General features: G+C 41.4%; 1 protein-coding gene across 2 annotated transcripts in view; it reads left to right on the top strand.

Annotated features, from left to right (window-relative positions):
- Positions 1-14,988, top strand: part of EDEM3 (ER degradation enhancing alpha-mannosidase like protein 3) — a 116,971-nt gene that overhangs the window by 12,669 nt on the left and 89,314 nt on the right. For both annotated transcript variants that reach the window (XM_082265425.1, XM_082265426.1), the window contains exon 3: positions 14,010-14,110. In XM_082265425.1, the coding sequence (XP_082121551.1) occupies positions 14,010-14,110 (101 nt within the window). The remainder of the gene's footprint in view (positions 1-14,009; positions 14,111-14,988) is intronic.

Below are 14,988 nucleotides of genomic sequence, written 5' to 3'. Positions count from 1 at the left end.
CTTCTCTCTTTCTTCTTTCTTTCTTTCTTTCTTTCTTTCTTTCTTTCTTTCTTTCTTTCTTTCTTCTTCTTTCTTCTTCTTTCTTCTTTCTTCTTCTTTCTTCTTCTTTCTTTTTTTTTTTTTTTTTTCTATAAAAAAAAAAAAAAAAAAATGGCTACTGCATTACTTATAGTAAGCTGTCTAAATCCATCTTGTATCTTGCACTGGATTGGCTTCATGTAACAACTGTGGGAACAACAAAATTTATAATGAAGGTATAATGGACAGCCACTGAAATATCTAGTGAATATTAAGGCCTCACGCACAGTGTCAGATGTTTTTTTTGCAGCTTAAAAACGCCCCTCCATGTTATTTCATGGCCTCATGCACACACAGACATTTTGAAGCTGTAAGTGGCATAGGCGTTTTTAAGCTGCAAAAAAAGTCCCAGGGCCAGCACATTCTGATTACCGGAGTTACAGCTGTAAAAACGTCTGACGCCGCTAAAGGCTGCTAAACGTTGCTTATACAGCATTAGGCCGCGTCATACATTTTTTTTTTTTTTTGTTAAAATCAATGGGTTCCCATGTGTGTTGAGTTATTTTAAGGGGACAGAAAATTTACACTGTTATACAAGCTGTACACTCACTACTTTACATTGTAGCAAAGTATAATTTCTTCAGTAGTGTGACAGGAAAGATATATAGTAAAATATTTACAAAAATTTGAGGGGTGTACTCACTTCTGTGAGATACTGGATATAAGGAAATTGATAAACATTGAATTTTGCACACTTACCCTTTGCTGGGCTATTATATTCTGACAGTCCCTAGTGCTGGCTGTCAGAATACCTAAACAGTGGCTGCAAACGGTTGATAACTTTTGGACCTACTCTTTTGTAAGGGTGATTGACATCTTATGCTGCTCTGCACCAAAAAACCTGCTTTTGTGCCCAAAGATTGATTTTTTTTTTTCTGAATCTCCTGGTGCTCCTATTTTATTTCTATTTTTTTTAATTTCAATAAATGTTCAATTAAATTTTACTTTATAAATTTTTAATACTTATTTAATTTAAATATTATTTAAGCACAATAACATTTCATTTTAGGTGCCCAGGGCTGCCCTAGGTCTGCTGTGCTCAATTATGAAAAAAAAAAAGACTAGTTTTACCACAAAAATCATTTGCCCCCTCCTTCCTTAACCTAAAACAGCAGTCTGAGGGTGTTGTGCACATGTCGCGGCTGCAATAATTTGCTTTTCAGCCCAAATTAAAGCCACTGTCATGCTCGATGGCCGATATCGTCATCAAACATGACATATTCAAGTGAATAGGGTTGTGTTGCAAACACCCAGTAAAGCACGTGCAATGCATGCACATGCAGTGCAGCAGTGGGGGCTTTCCATAGTTAAAAAAGGGAGCGAGTTGGTGACCATCTCCCTCCTGCCAATCAACTGCCATCTGAAATGTGATCCATGATAGATCACTTTTCAGGAGGTGGCAAGAGCTGCTACCAGTGTAAATGAGCCCAGTCTATGAAAAAAGCGATGGCATACAAAATGTCACTAAATATTTAAAGATGGAGACATGCATGAAACAAACCACAACAAACATCATATTCCAAACTACTGTATACAGTTAAAGAAGATGGGACAAAATACTTTTAGTGCTTTGGGGTCAAATCACTAAAGATTACTCATTTTTCAGAAATCATTTTTCAGAAATATTGCATAAAGTAAGTAAATTCATCAAAGTAAAATATTAGATATGAAGTAAATGGCGCACATTTGTTAAAATGGTGAGATCAATAAAGTCAATTCACTAAGAAACACATTTGTTTTATCACCTGGTTTTTGCTGGTTGTATTTTAGAAATATATAAAATAACAATTAGACCCCATTCACACTGACGCGACCAGAAAGTCTCCTCATAAGGGGCGACTTGTTATCGCGACTTTCATTGCAACTTTGCGCGGATACAGCGCGACTTGTATGATAGACGACTTTGTACGACTTTGTATTTGGCCAATCAGAATATGATGGTTCTGGGTCATGCTCAATCACACCAAAAAAAGTTCTTAAAAATTGTCGTTTTTGATAGAGAGCCAATTATTGAAAAAAATGTTGGAAAAAAAAATTAGATTTCTTTGGATTTAGTGTCGGGGGGGGGGGGGGGGTCTAAAAAGTGTACCTGTGAAGTTTCAGCACAGGGATGGGGCTCCGCTCCACCTGGGCATTTTTGTTGCAGGCATTTATCGGGCATTTTTTAGGCGTCTTTGGAGGCAGGCATGACTTTTTTTGGATTTAGTGTCTGGGGGGGGGGGGGTCTAAAAAGTGTACCTGTGAAGTTTCAGCTCTGTAGCATGTCCATAACCAGAAAAAAAGATCATTTTTCTTAGAATTTTTAGTAGCACAGGGATGGGGCTCCGCTCCACCTGGGCGTTTTTGTTGCAGGCGTTTATCGGGCAGACACTAAATCCAAAAAAAGTCATGCCTGCCTCCAAAGACGCCCGATAAATGCCTGCAACAAAGTATTTTTAATAAATATATATATATATATATATATACACCAATTTTTTCTCCATAGCGTGGATATTATTGTCAATCACGTATCTCTAATTTTTATTTTTGGTAATATTTTTATTATAAAAGTTAGAGGGCACGATAAAATTAATGTGATATTTGAATTCTCAAGGTGCCTTTGTTTTAGCCCCCGTTCACACTGGGGCGACCTGTCAGGCGACCTGGTCACCTGACAGGTCGCCGTAGGTCGCCTTGCATTGAGAAGCTATGGACCCGTTCTAATAGGAGCGACACAAGTCGCTCCGACTTAGAAAAAGGGTCCGGAGCTTCTTTGGGGCGACCCGGAGAGACCTGCATAGACCTCAATGTTATGAAGTCTGTGCCGGCCGCTCCGAGGTCGCTGTGCGAGCAGCGCGCCGCGACCTCGGAGGTCTCCCCGGGAAGTAGCGTCGCCCCAGTGTGAACGGGGCCTTAAAGGTAATTCTACATGTGGTTTGATACACAAACAAATACAAAACTTCCCAGTACACTTTCCAACTAGTCAGGAATTTTAGGTTAAAAACAGATTTTTTGTTGCATGTATTTGAAAAAACAGGTAAAGCCAAGGTAGCAGGTACCTACCATGTTTCTCCGAAGATAAGACCTACCCTGAAAATAAGACCTACTGTGATTTTCGGGGAGGGCTGCAATATAAGCCCTAGTTTTAAAGTGTTTGTAAAATCCTAGAATCCACTCTATTACTGTATTATATAATGTCCAATGTGCGTGTTTCTGTAATATAATTCTGTCAAATACCTTGGGTACAGGGCTGCTCGGCACTCTAGCTGATCTCCCGCTGCTCTCCTCCTCTTCTCCCAGCTGTCAGCGGGGGATCTCAGCCCCTCCCCTCTGCAGTGCTCAGAGCGTGCAAGAGCGCTCCGGCGGGTACCGGAAGCACCGAGCGGCGCTTTAATGAAGGTATTCGGCACAATTATAATACAGGAACACACTCATTGGACATGATATAATACCGTACTAAGAGAAGAGTACTCTTGCGGGTCACGAAAGCGCTGAGCGGCACTGTAATGTAGGTATTTGGCACAATTATAATACAGTCAGGAACACACCCATTGACATGATATAATACTAAGAGAAGAGAGCTCTGGCGGGTCACGGAAGCACCGAGCGGCTCTGTAACTAAGGTTTTTGGCACAATTATAATACAGGAACACACACATTGGACATAATATAAAATAATAAAAGAGTGGATTCTAGGATTTTACAAACAGTTCACACAATGGATTCCTGGCAGGCAGGGAGGGAGAGGGGAGAGTAGACCGCACATTGCAAGTTAAGATTTGTCCCAAAAATAAGCCCTACTGTGTCTTTTGGTGCCAAAATAATACAAGACCTGGGCTTATTTTCGGGGAAACATGATAGAGTTGTCTACACCACTCAGCTTTGTCTGCATACCGAGGAGTTCTGATAAAGTAAGCTCTGACAGTTAGTGCTGGAGCTCAGCTGCTCCCTCTTGGCTCCCATCCATTTTCTACTGGGCCATTACTCATTGGTGGTGTGCCTCACTAGCCAGTAGAAATGTGTGGGAGGTGGAAGGGGAATCACTGTCAGAATGTGAATCTTTCTTTACATGCTAACAGCGGCACGCCAACTGGGGGAAGGCAGTGGTACTAAAACCCTGCTTATATTTGGGCATCTCTGGGAGCCTGCTCTTCATACTGAACAGCAGCTTTAACATGGCCGAATGTGAACACCCCAAAAAACAGGTTACTTCATAGAATAATTCACCTTTTAGCTTATCAAATGGTAAACCACATGTTTTTGCTGGATGTTCTTATACCCCCTAGAGTTGTTCTTGCTGACACTTTGTAGTGAATCACCAGAGGTTTGGGGACATGACAACTTGCAGAGGACATTCTTCACAATCCACATCCACTGTTTGTCCCTCCTTTAGTCCATCTCACCTCTGCCACACTGTTGCTGGATCCTGTGCATCCTCCCCCTGGGAAATTTTCTACTTGTGCTCTTTTCTCAGCTCTTTACTGTTACTTGATGCTGCCCATGTTGCTGTAAAGGACAGTTATGTTGGGCTAACATAATGCAAAGCTTAAAGAGTAACTCCACTTTTGTTGAGGAAAAAAACATTGCCCTCTGGGTGATCTGTGAACATTGCAGGGTTTTTTGTAAAAAAAAAAAAAAAAACTTTGTTGCAGACCCAAACCTTTTTACTCTGAATGAATAGCTGTTTGTCTGTTTCCACGTTCAGAGTGAATCTGTATGATATAGTGGTTTTATAATTATCAATCAGCTGTTGCTGCACCTGCAGAGCCCTGAGGTCTCCATCTCTTTAGATGTGATTTTCCTTTTGGAGAATGACCTTTTTCTTGGGGGGATACTCAAAAGCTGACTTGTATTTTAGTACAGACTTCTGGGAAATTTAGTAAGCCAATCACGCAAGTAAGAAATGACATATCAGGTGAGGAGGTGTTTTGTGTAGGGAACGCCTCCAGGTAGCCATATTGCATTGCATTTTACAGAAAATTACAGAGCTGCAGATTGAAAAGGAAAGATCTGTGTTTTTTTTTTATTTTTTTTAATCCATGAAAATATGACTTGTTCTGCAATGCTTTATTTTTTATTTGCTCATTTTTTCCCCCGCAAAAGTGGAGGTAACCTTTTTTTAAGGTTAACTGTAAAATATTAATTGGATTTCTCTGAACAGAGGATATACTCAAAAGTCAAACTGTGTTTTTGAAGGCTCTCCTAGTAAAGCCCAACACCTACTTTTGGGATGCAATAAAAAAAAAAAATGTAGAGGTTGAGCATGTGTAAAAATGTTATTTTTAATGGAGAGGAGGTAATATTTATCACCTCCCCTTCTCCCCCATAACCTCTTTCTGATAGCTCAGGGATTTATGTACATTGGCCCTTGGGGTGCATCATCGCTAACATTGCTTTTACTGCATGCAATGCTTTTGGCTCAAACAATGCTGTTTGAAATGTCACAATATCCTACTTCCATCAAGCTCTGACTTCATGTATTTATTTTTGAGGTGTTGCTTGCAGTAGCAGAACAATGCAAATATGAGCTGCCCTTGTGTGTCATGTTCCAACTTGGAAACCCATGTTTGTTTTTATCTAGGACTAATTTGTTCATGCAATTTTTTGTTCTATTACTCCCTGATGTTCCTTAAGCCCCGTACACACGCAGCGATTGTCGGCCGACTGATCGGCCGTCTTTTGTCCAGTGTTGTTTTGTTGGTTGAAATGTGCTCTAGACTGCACACGAATTTTGTCGGCCAACAACAACCAACTTCAGAAGTGATGTCATGTGCTGGTTTACTTTCCGTGTGTTTTTTCTTCTCTGAGCATGCCCAGTCTTGCTCATCTGATGTTTGTCAGCCGAAATCTGTACTGACTGAGGAACAATCGGCCGTTCTTTGTTGGCTAACAAAAATTTTATAGCATGCAGACCAGATTTTGTTCGGCCGAAAAGTCGCAGTCGGTTGTCGGAAGCATCATACTAACAAGCCGACAATCAGCCGAACGGACGTTGGCCGAACATTTACGGCCGACAATCGGTACGTGTGTTACGGGGCTTTATTCATCAGCAAACTGGCCTGCATTCTCTGGGAAATCCAAAAGAGTGTCTGCTGATTAAACACTGCAGTAGCTCATCAGGCAGAATTTAACCATTACTGGACCACATACAGTTAATTATTGGCATTGTCTTTGAGTTTAAAGCTGAACTCAGAGCAGTTATTAAATAAATGCATCTCTGTATTTATTAATACATTCTTATTTTTTATTTAGACTTGGTATCAGCCTTTTGAAATCCCATGTACAGCTGCACTCTGGGAGAATTTTCAGACTGAGAGAAGGAATGGCAGCACCAGCAGCCAATCAGCTGTGCTGACTTGTTAACATAGAACATATTGACAGAAGGAGAGTAGAGTGACAGGGAGATGAGCTCATCAGTCTGCCGCTTCTCCATCACTGCTCATTCACAGGCTGGGGGACAAGGCCTAGTTTTATTGTGTGGCAGAGAAGTGTAAATCTTAGACCCTTATGGACAAGAATATAGATTATTTGCCAGGCAGAACAGCTTAAATACCTGTAGTCTATCTTCTGAAATGTATTTTAATTTTTTAAAAATTTTGAGTGTACAAATAGGGTGATTTATATACACCTGGAGAAAATAAAATCTTCAAAAAAAAAAAAACACATACCTACACTGACTGAATAAATGTTTTGTTTTAATTACTGGGAGAATAAAGGGAGAGCTGACCAATCACTGTGGACACATTTTTCATCTCCAATTTGAGCACTTTTCTTCTAAATTTTGCACCATTGTGTTTATATAGGATCATCATAATATAAAAATTCTTGTGTATGTTAATTAAAAACATTCTTACTATGCCTAGCCTTTATATGGACAAGAGAACACTTGTAATGAATGTGACTTCTATCTCGCTACAGAATGTGCCTGAATCATAGACTCCCTACAGTCTCTAATGCCATTAAATAAACCAAACGCTCCTTGTAGCCTGAGAACATTCAAGCATAGCAGTATTTTTCAAGTGTTAAAGTGGTTGTAAACCCTTATATATACCCAGTGAAGTGAATAGCCTCAGGTGATACAGAGATGAAACAAATCTTCCTACAAAAGTTTTACTTGTGTATCTGCTGTCTTTCTTTTTCTACACCCAAAAGTGCAGATTGTGTTAAAAATCGTTCTTCATCTGCCAGCAGTACATAGGGAAGGGTGGAGAGACTGCACCTACACTCTGACTGCACCTACACTCTGTCGTTTATATATGAACCCGAGAAAAGCCGTGAACCTCAGAATCATGGCTGATCTCTGGTGTGTACCAGTTTATGTAGCTGGGACGAAGAGCGGAGAACATGTTCTCTACTCCTCATCACAGTACATGACCGTTCTGTCACAAACTGCCAGTTTATGAAAGTGAGATCTGAAGATCTCACTGCCTGTTACACTGAAATCTCTCCATCCCAGGTTCTGCAGCTCATAGGTGGAGAATCTGGGAGAGAAGCTGGTGACTTCTTTCTTCCTATATACAGTGGGTACGGAAAGTATTCAGACCCCCTTAAATTTTTCACTCTTTGTTATATTGCAGCCATTTGCTAAAATCATTTAAGTTCATTCTTCTTCCTCATGAATGTACACATAGCACCCCATACTGACAGAAAAACACAGAATTGTTGACATTGTTGCAGATTTATTAAAAAAGAAAAACTGAAATATCATATGGTCCTAAGTATTCAGACCCTTTGCTGTGACACTCCTATATTTAACTCAGGTGCTTTCCATTTCTTCTGATCATCCTTGAGATGGTTCTACACCTTCATTTGAGTCCAGCTGTGTTTGATTATACTGATTGGACTTGATTAGGAAAGCCACACACCTGTCTATATAAGACCTTCCAGATCACAATGCATGTCAGAGCAAATGAGAATCATGAGGTCAAAGGAACTGCCTGAAGAGCTCAGAGACAGAATTGTGGCAAGGCACAGATCTGGCCAAGGTTACAAAAAGATTTCTGCTGCACTTAAGGTTCCTAAGAGCACAGTGGCCTCCATAATCCTCAAATGGAAGACGTTTGGGACGACCAGAACCCTTCCTAGAGCTGGCCGTCCGGCCAAACTGAGCTATCGGGGGAGAAGAGCCTTGGTGAGAGAGGTAAAGAAGAACCCAAAGATCACTGTGGCTGAGCTCCAGAGATGCAATCAGGAGATGGGAGAAAGTTGTAGAAAGTCAACCATCACTGCAGCCCTCCACCAGTCAAGGCTTTATGGCAGAGTGGCCCGACGGAAGCCTCTCCTCAGTGTAAGACACATGAAAGCCTGCATGGAGTTTGCTAAAAAACACCTGAAGGACTCCAAGATGGTGAGAAATAAGATTCTCTGGTCTGATGAGACCAAAATATAACTTTTTGGCCTTAATTCTAAGCGATATGTGTGGAGAAAACCAGGCACTGCTCATCACCTGTCCAATACAGTCCCAACAGTGAAGCATGGTGGTGGCAGCATCATGCTGTGGGGGTGTTTTTCAGCTGCAGGGACAGGACGACTGGTTTCAATCGAGGGAAAGATGAATGCGGCCAAGTACAGGGATATCCTGGACAAAAACCTTCTCCAGAGTGCTCTGGACCTCAGACTGGGCCGAAGGTTTACCTTCCAACAAGACAATGACCCTAAGCACACAGCTAAAATAACGAAGGAGTGGCTTTACAACAACTCCGTGACTGTTCTTGAATGGCCCAGCCAGAGCCCTGACTTAAACCCAATTGAGCATCTCTGGAGAGACCTAAAAATGGCTGTCCACCAACGTTTACCATCCAACCTGACAGAACTGGAGAGGATCTGCAAGGAGGAATGGCAGAGGATCCCCAAATCCAGGTGTGAAAGACTTGTTGCATCTTTCCCAAAAAGACTCCTGGCTGTATTAGATCAAAAGGGGGCTTCTACTAAATACTGAGCAAAGGGTCTGAATACTTAGGACCATGTGATATTTCAGTTTTTCTTTTTTAATAAATCTGCAACAATGTCAACAATTCTGTGTTTTTCTGTCAGTATGGGGTGCTATGTGTACATTCATTAGGAAGAAGAATGAACTTAAATGATTTTAGCAAATGGCTGCAATATAACAAAGAGTGAAAAATTTAAGGGGGTCTGAATACTTTCCGTACCCACTGTATCAGCACCAGTGGGTTAAAAATTAACATAAAACCTATTATATATACTGTTTAAAATAAATAAAGACACACTTTGAAAACACATCCGATCTCAACTGGGAAAAATATGCTGCATATCTATACTGATATAGACTGGGTAATGTGTTAGGAACGAAAGGATGCCACATTGTTTATTGGAAATTTAAAATTTTCCACCTAGAGAGAATTAAATTCAAAGATATCCCAAAAATCAAAGTGAAAAAATGATGCAGCAGGCTATTCATTTTGCTGAAATTTCATTGCAGAAACTCAAAATGGTTCTTAGTAGTTTGTATGGCTGACAACATCAGGGAATGCTCCTAATGAGATGATGAATGGTGTCCTGGAGTATTTCCTCCCAGATCTGGACCAGAACATCACTGAGCCCCTGAATAAACTGAGGTGCAACTTGGTGGCGTCAGATGGACCAAAACATGTCCCAGAGGTGTTCTTTTGGATTTAGGTCAAGTGAGCATAGGGGCCATTCAATTGTATAAATTCCTTCATCCTCCAGGAACTAGCTGCATACTCCCACCACATGAGGCCAGGCATTGTAAAGCACTAGGAGGAACCCTGGACCCATTTCACCAGCGTAGGGTCTGACCATGGATCCAAGGATTTCATCCTAATACCTAATGGGAGGCAGGGTGCCATTGTCTAGCCTGTAAGAGGTCTTTGCGTCCCCTCATGGATATGCCTCCCCAGACCATCACTGACCCACCAGCAAACCAGTCATATGTTGTTACAGGCAGTGTAACATTCTCCACAGCTTCTCCAGACCCTTTCACGTCTGTCACATGTGCTCAGGGTGAACCTGCTCTCATCTGTGAAAAGCACATGGCGCCGGTGGCAGAGACCGGCCAATTCTGGTGTTCCATGGCAAATGCCAATCGAGCTCCATTGTGCCCGGCAAGGAGCATAGCGCCCACTAGAGGACTTCAGGCCACCCTCATGGAGTCTGTCTCTGACCAAACTATCAGAAACCTTCATATTAGTGGACTGCTGGAGGTCGTTTTGTAGGGCTCTGGCAGTGTTCATTCTGTTCCTTCTTGCACAAAGGAGCAGATACTGGCCCTGCTAATGGGTTAAGGACCTTCTATGGCCCCGTCCAGCTCTCCAAGAGTAACTGCCTGTCTCCTGGAATCTCCTCTCTGCTCTTGAGACTGCGCTGGGAGACACAGCAAATCTTCTGGCAATGGCACGTATTGGTGTGCAGTCCTAGAGGAGTTGGACTGACTGTGCAACTTCTATAAGGTCCAAGTATCACCTCATCATACCAGTACTGACACTGACCCTAGCCAAATGCAAAACAGAAATGATGAGTAGGGGAAAAAAAATGCCAGTGCCCTCTACCTGTAAAACCATTCCTGTATGGGGGTTGTCTCATTGCTGCCCATCTAGTGCACCTTTTGGTAATTTCAATAATATCAAAGCAGCTAAACCTGATTAACAACCCCCTCTGCTCAGTTAAGTAGCGGAGGGGGTGGTTGTTTATTTTCAGCTGCTTTTTGGTGTTCATGAAATAGGTGCACTAGATGGGCAACAATGAGATGACCCCCCCAAAACAGGAATGGTTTTACAAGTGAAGGCCACTGAAATTTTTTTTCCCTTCTCCTTTTTTTTCTGCTGTTTTTCACTAGTTCTGCATTTGGCTAAGGTCACTACTGATAGCATGAGGTGTGGAAACAGACTTCATAAGGGTGACCTGAGGGCCAGACATCCTCTAGTGGGCCCTGTGCTCGACACTGGAGCACGATTGACATTTGCCCTTGAACACCAGAATTGGCAGATCCACTACTGTGCTTTTCACAGATGAGAGCAGGTTCACCCTGAGCACATGTAACAGACATGAAATGGTCTGGTGAAGCTGTGGAGAATGTTATGCATCCTGGAACATCGTTCAGCACGACCTGTTTTTTGTCAGTGATGGTCTGGGGAGGCATAGACCCTGCCTGCCATTAGGAATCAGGATGAAATCCTTGGACCCATTGTCAAACCCTGCTCTGGTGCAGTGGATCCTGGCCTTCTCCTGGGGCACAACAATGTCCGTCTTCATGGGGCAAGAGTACCCTAGGACAACATCTGTCTCATTTGGAGCATGCCCAGACGTTGTCAGGCATGCAGACAAGCACATGGGGGCCATACAAATCTGATGTGTTTTCAAAGTGTACCTTAACTTTTTTGAGGTGTGTGTGTTTATATGTATGTGTGCATGTATGTGTGTGTAATATATATATTATATAAAATATACAATTGCATACACGTCCTTACATGTTCCTTTAAACTTTGGTTTCAACTTTAAACTCTGCTGCACTGTAATCTTACAATATCTCACGAGATTAGAGGCAGCCCTCCCACTTTTACATGTATCTCTGCTGTTTGCAGGGGGAAATCTTTTTCTCTCTTCTCAGCTTCATAAACTGGCTGCAGAGGAGGTAATTTTAGTCTGAGAGCTGCTGAGAACTGAACTAAAAAAAAAACTTTTCCGTTTAATAAACTTACACCTATGTGAGAGCTGATTGGAGGAAAGGGATACCCCCCTCCTCCTCATTGGCAGAATAACAAAGGAATATGCAGAGCTGTAGTCTGAATAGACCATCTCCATGCTTATCTCTCCCCCCCTCCCTCAACACACATTTTTAACTCCTGTTATCTCTTGTGTTAGAGAACTTGTCAGAAATGACTCCTGCTGATAACAGTGGAACGAAGAACCAGAGAGAAATTACACTTCGAGCTTTGGAGAGTGACAAACATTACAGATATATGTGCTTTATTCAAATTTCATGAATGGGATTTACAACCACTTTACCCTTTTTAAAGTGGTTTTAAAGTCAGAAGGTTTTTTTTTTATCTTAATGCATTTTGATAAAAAGCCTTCTGTGTGCAGCAGCCCCCCTAATACTTACCTGAGGTCCATATCAATCCAGCAAAGTCCACGAGTGCCTCCGCCGTCCGGGACTCTCCCTCCTGATGGGCTAAGACACAGCAGGGGCACCATTTGCTCCCGCTGCTGTCAAAGTTAGACCATCGGGAGAAAGGGGGGACGGGGCTGAACTGCAGCTCTGTGTCTGCATGGATGCACAATGCTCGGCCTGGGTGCCCCCAGAACAAGCTGCTTGCTGTGGAAGCACTGAAATGGAGGGGGGGGGGGGGAGCCGAAGAGGGACATGAGAACAGGAGAATCTGGGCTGCTCTGTGCAAAACCATTACACAGGGCAGTTAGGTATAACAGATTTGTTACTTTTATAGAGAAAAAATATATTTTACAATCCCTTTAGGCATCAGTTTTCACTAGAAGCAAAGCTTCTAAAAGAAAAAAAAAAAAGTTAATAATTTTGCATAACATTGTGCAATTTGCAGAATCAGATTGCATGGGTGTGATCTGGTCACTCTAGTTTAAAGTGGAACTTCGCTCTCTCAATCAGCATTGACTATTTTTAATCCTTGTACTGCTAGCATTCATAAATAGATGGGGAAAATAAAAAATAAAAAAAAATCCATATCCTATTTACATGTTTTAAACTTTTTTGCCTATCCTAGGCAAATTTATGTCACTCATCCCAAGAAACTTCAGTACGGGAGGAGGTGTTTTCTCAGCTAAGCACACCCTCCTGTCTGCATGCCTAAACTAAAGGCAGATGGATTTCAAGAAGTGAATGCTATATGAATCGCCAGCCTTTGCTCAAGATAGCCATGGCCTGAAATGCTAGGGGGTGTTTTTCAAAGTTTTCTCAGCAAAATAAAACCTGGAGACATGGGTGGATGGTTCAGTTTGCTTTTGAAAATAATTAATTCAATAGCGTTTTTGGTTTGTGGTGCTCAGATGCAGTGTAGTTCTGCTTTTAAAGAGAAGTATAGCCAAAGCTATTTTAGCTATACATCTCCTGTAGGTCAAAGGAGTGCATTTCGTTCTGCATTCCTGTGATCCTTTTTTAGCCAACAGCGGGCTAGAGTACGCTATTGTCTGACGTCACTCACCCAGTCCAGGCTCAGGAAAGATCCCGACCAAATGGTTGGTATTCACCCTGAAGCCTGGACTGGCAGTGGCTAAGCCTCTTAGCGATCCGTTGAGAGCCTGAGCCAGCCCCTTGCACCCCCTCCACGGCCCAGCACCCCAGTGAGTGCTGGAGGGGCAGAGCAGAGAGCCACTGACTTAGTTTACTCTGAAATGTTTTGCTCTTGGCTGATCCTCAAAGTTGTTCCGCACACAGTTCTGTCGATGTAGCAAGTATGTGTTCTTTTAGCACATTTAAAAATGAACTGTTACAATGTTAAAAATGTGTTGCCGTAAATGCTAACCTACTAACTGATAGGATGCAGCATCACAATTCTTCGGTTTAACCACATGTAGAGGAGTTGCAGTTTTCCTTCTCCGCAAGCGTAATTAGTCACATGTTCAGCCTAGCACTAGTCACATTACAATTGATGTAGTACATTTCCTGAAATATTAAAGGGAAAAAAACCATTGTTAAGGGTGAATAGTAGTTCTTGTGTAAAATAGGCCACCAAGCCCTTGATGTGTAGTACATTTTTTTTTCTCAGTGAGATCCTTTCAAAAGATGGTAGTAAATGCAATATTTCATAAGAGTAAAAAATACAAAAAAAAAAAAAAAAAAAAAACCTGATTGGTTTATTTTCAGTCTTTGTGGCTAGGCAATCATAACTGGCTTTTCCTCTTTTTGTTTTTAAAAGGTTGTGTTTTTTTTTATTTATTTATTTTTTTTTTTTATTATTTTATTTATTATTATATTTTAATGATCTGTTCTGCTTACTAACTAGCAACATGCATATCCTGCTGATGAACTGATGCCTTTGACGTGCCGTGGCCGAATACGTGGGCAAGAACCAAGCAGGGGAGATGTAGATGATGCTTTGGGAAAGTAAGGCTCCTTTAATATTTTAACATATCCTCACTGCATGCATAACTATATTAAACTGTGTTTGTTTTGCATTTTTTTTCCTTTCAGCATCTGTCTGCAGTTAAACCTTAAAGGACGAGAAAGCTTGCTGTTCCAGTTTAATAGTTTTACATTTTTTAAAGCAGCCTAGTCTGCTTCCCATAGCCTTATGGTGCCAAAACATTTTTTCTTTAGTGCAAGGAATGCATTAAGGTAAAAAAAAATCAGTTTAGCTTTTGTATCCACTTTGTTTGTGACGGTACTCACCATCACCAGGGGTGAAAGACAGATACTTCATGGTTTGGATTGCTTCAAGTGGGACAGTAATATTTGTCAGCAATATCTCTCAAGAAATATGAAGATTTAAGCCCACTTTACACTGTGAGACCTATAGCTTGTTACCATGAAGTCTGTGATACCTAAATAATCATAGCAATACGTAGATGTATATTCCATGTACTTCAGTGTAGGAGACAGACAGACAGTCATTTGGCAGTCTTGTCCTATTGTCTATCTATTGAGCTGTGATGTGGTTTGTTTTAGTCTCTCTGTTTGATTGTTAAATGTTAATGACTTGCATTGTTCTGTCCAGCTGGCTAGATAATTAGTTCAGGTTAATTCTGTTTCTGTATACAATTTCATCTGCATATGATAATGTAATCAGGCAGAGGGGAGGGATTGTGTACACTGTATGGGAGTGATTGAGTGTAAAACTCTGTTTTATTGGATTGTGAATTTCATGTCCTATTCCCCACAAGGTTCACCTGGGCGGTAACCTTGTGGAGGGAAACTGTATAAAAGAGCAGCTGTACCATTTTAAACCGTTCTACTTCACCCTCAATCTAGAGTTCTGTCTCTCA

The sequence above is a fragment of the Pelophylax lessonae genome (assembly GCF_965119305.1).
Source record: "Pelophylax lessonae genome assembly, chromosome: 8".
Classification (NCBI taxonomy): domain Eukaryota; kingdom Metazoa; phylum Chordata; class Amphibia; order Anura; family Ranidae; genus Pelophylax; species Pelophylax lessonae.
Note: the sequence above shows the minus strand (reverse complement) of the source record. Positions and strands in the feature narration are given on the sequence as shown.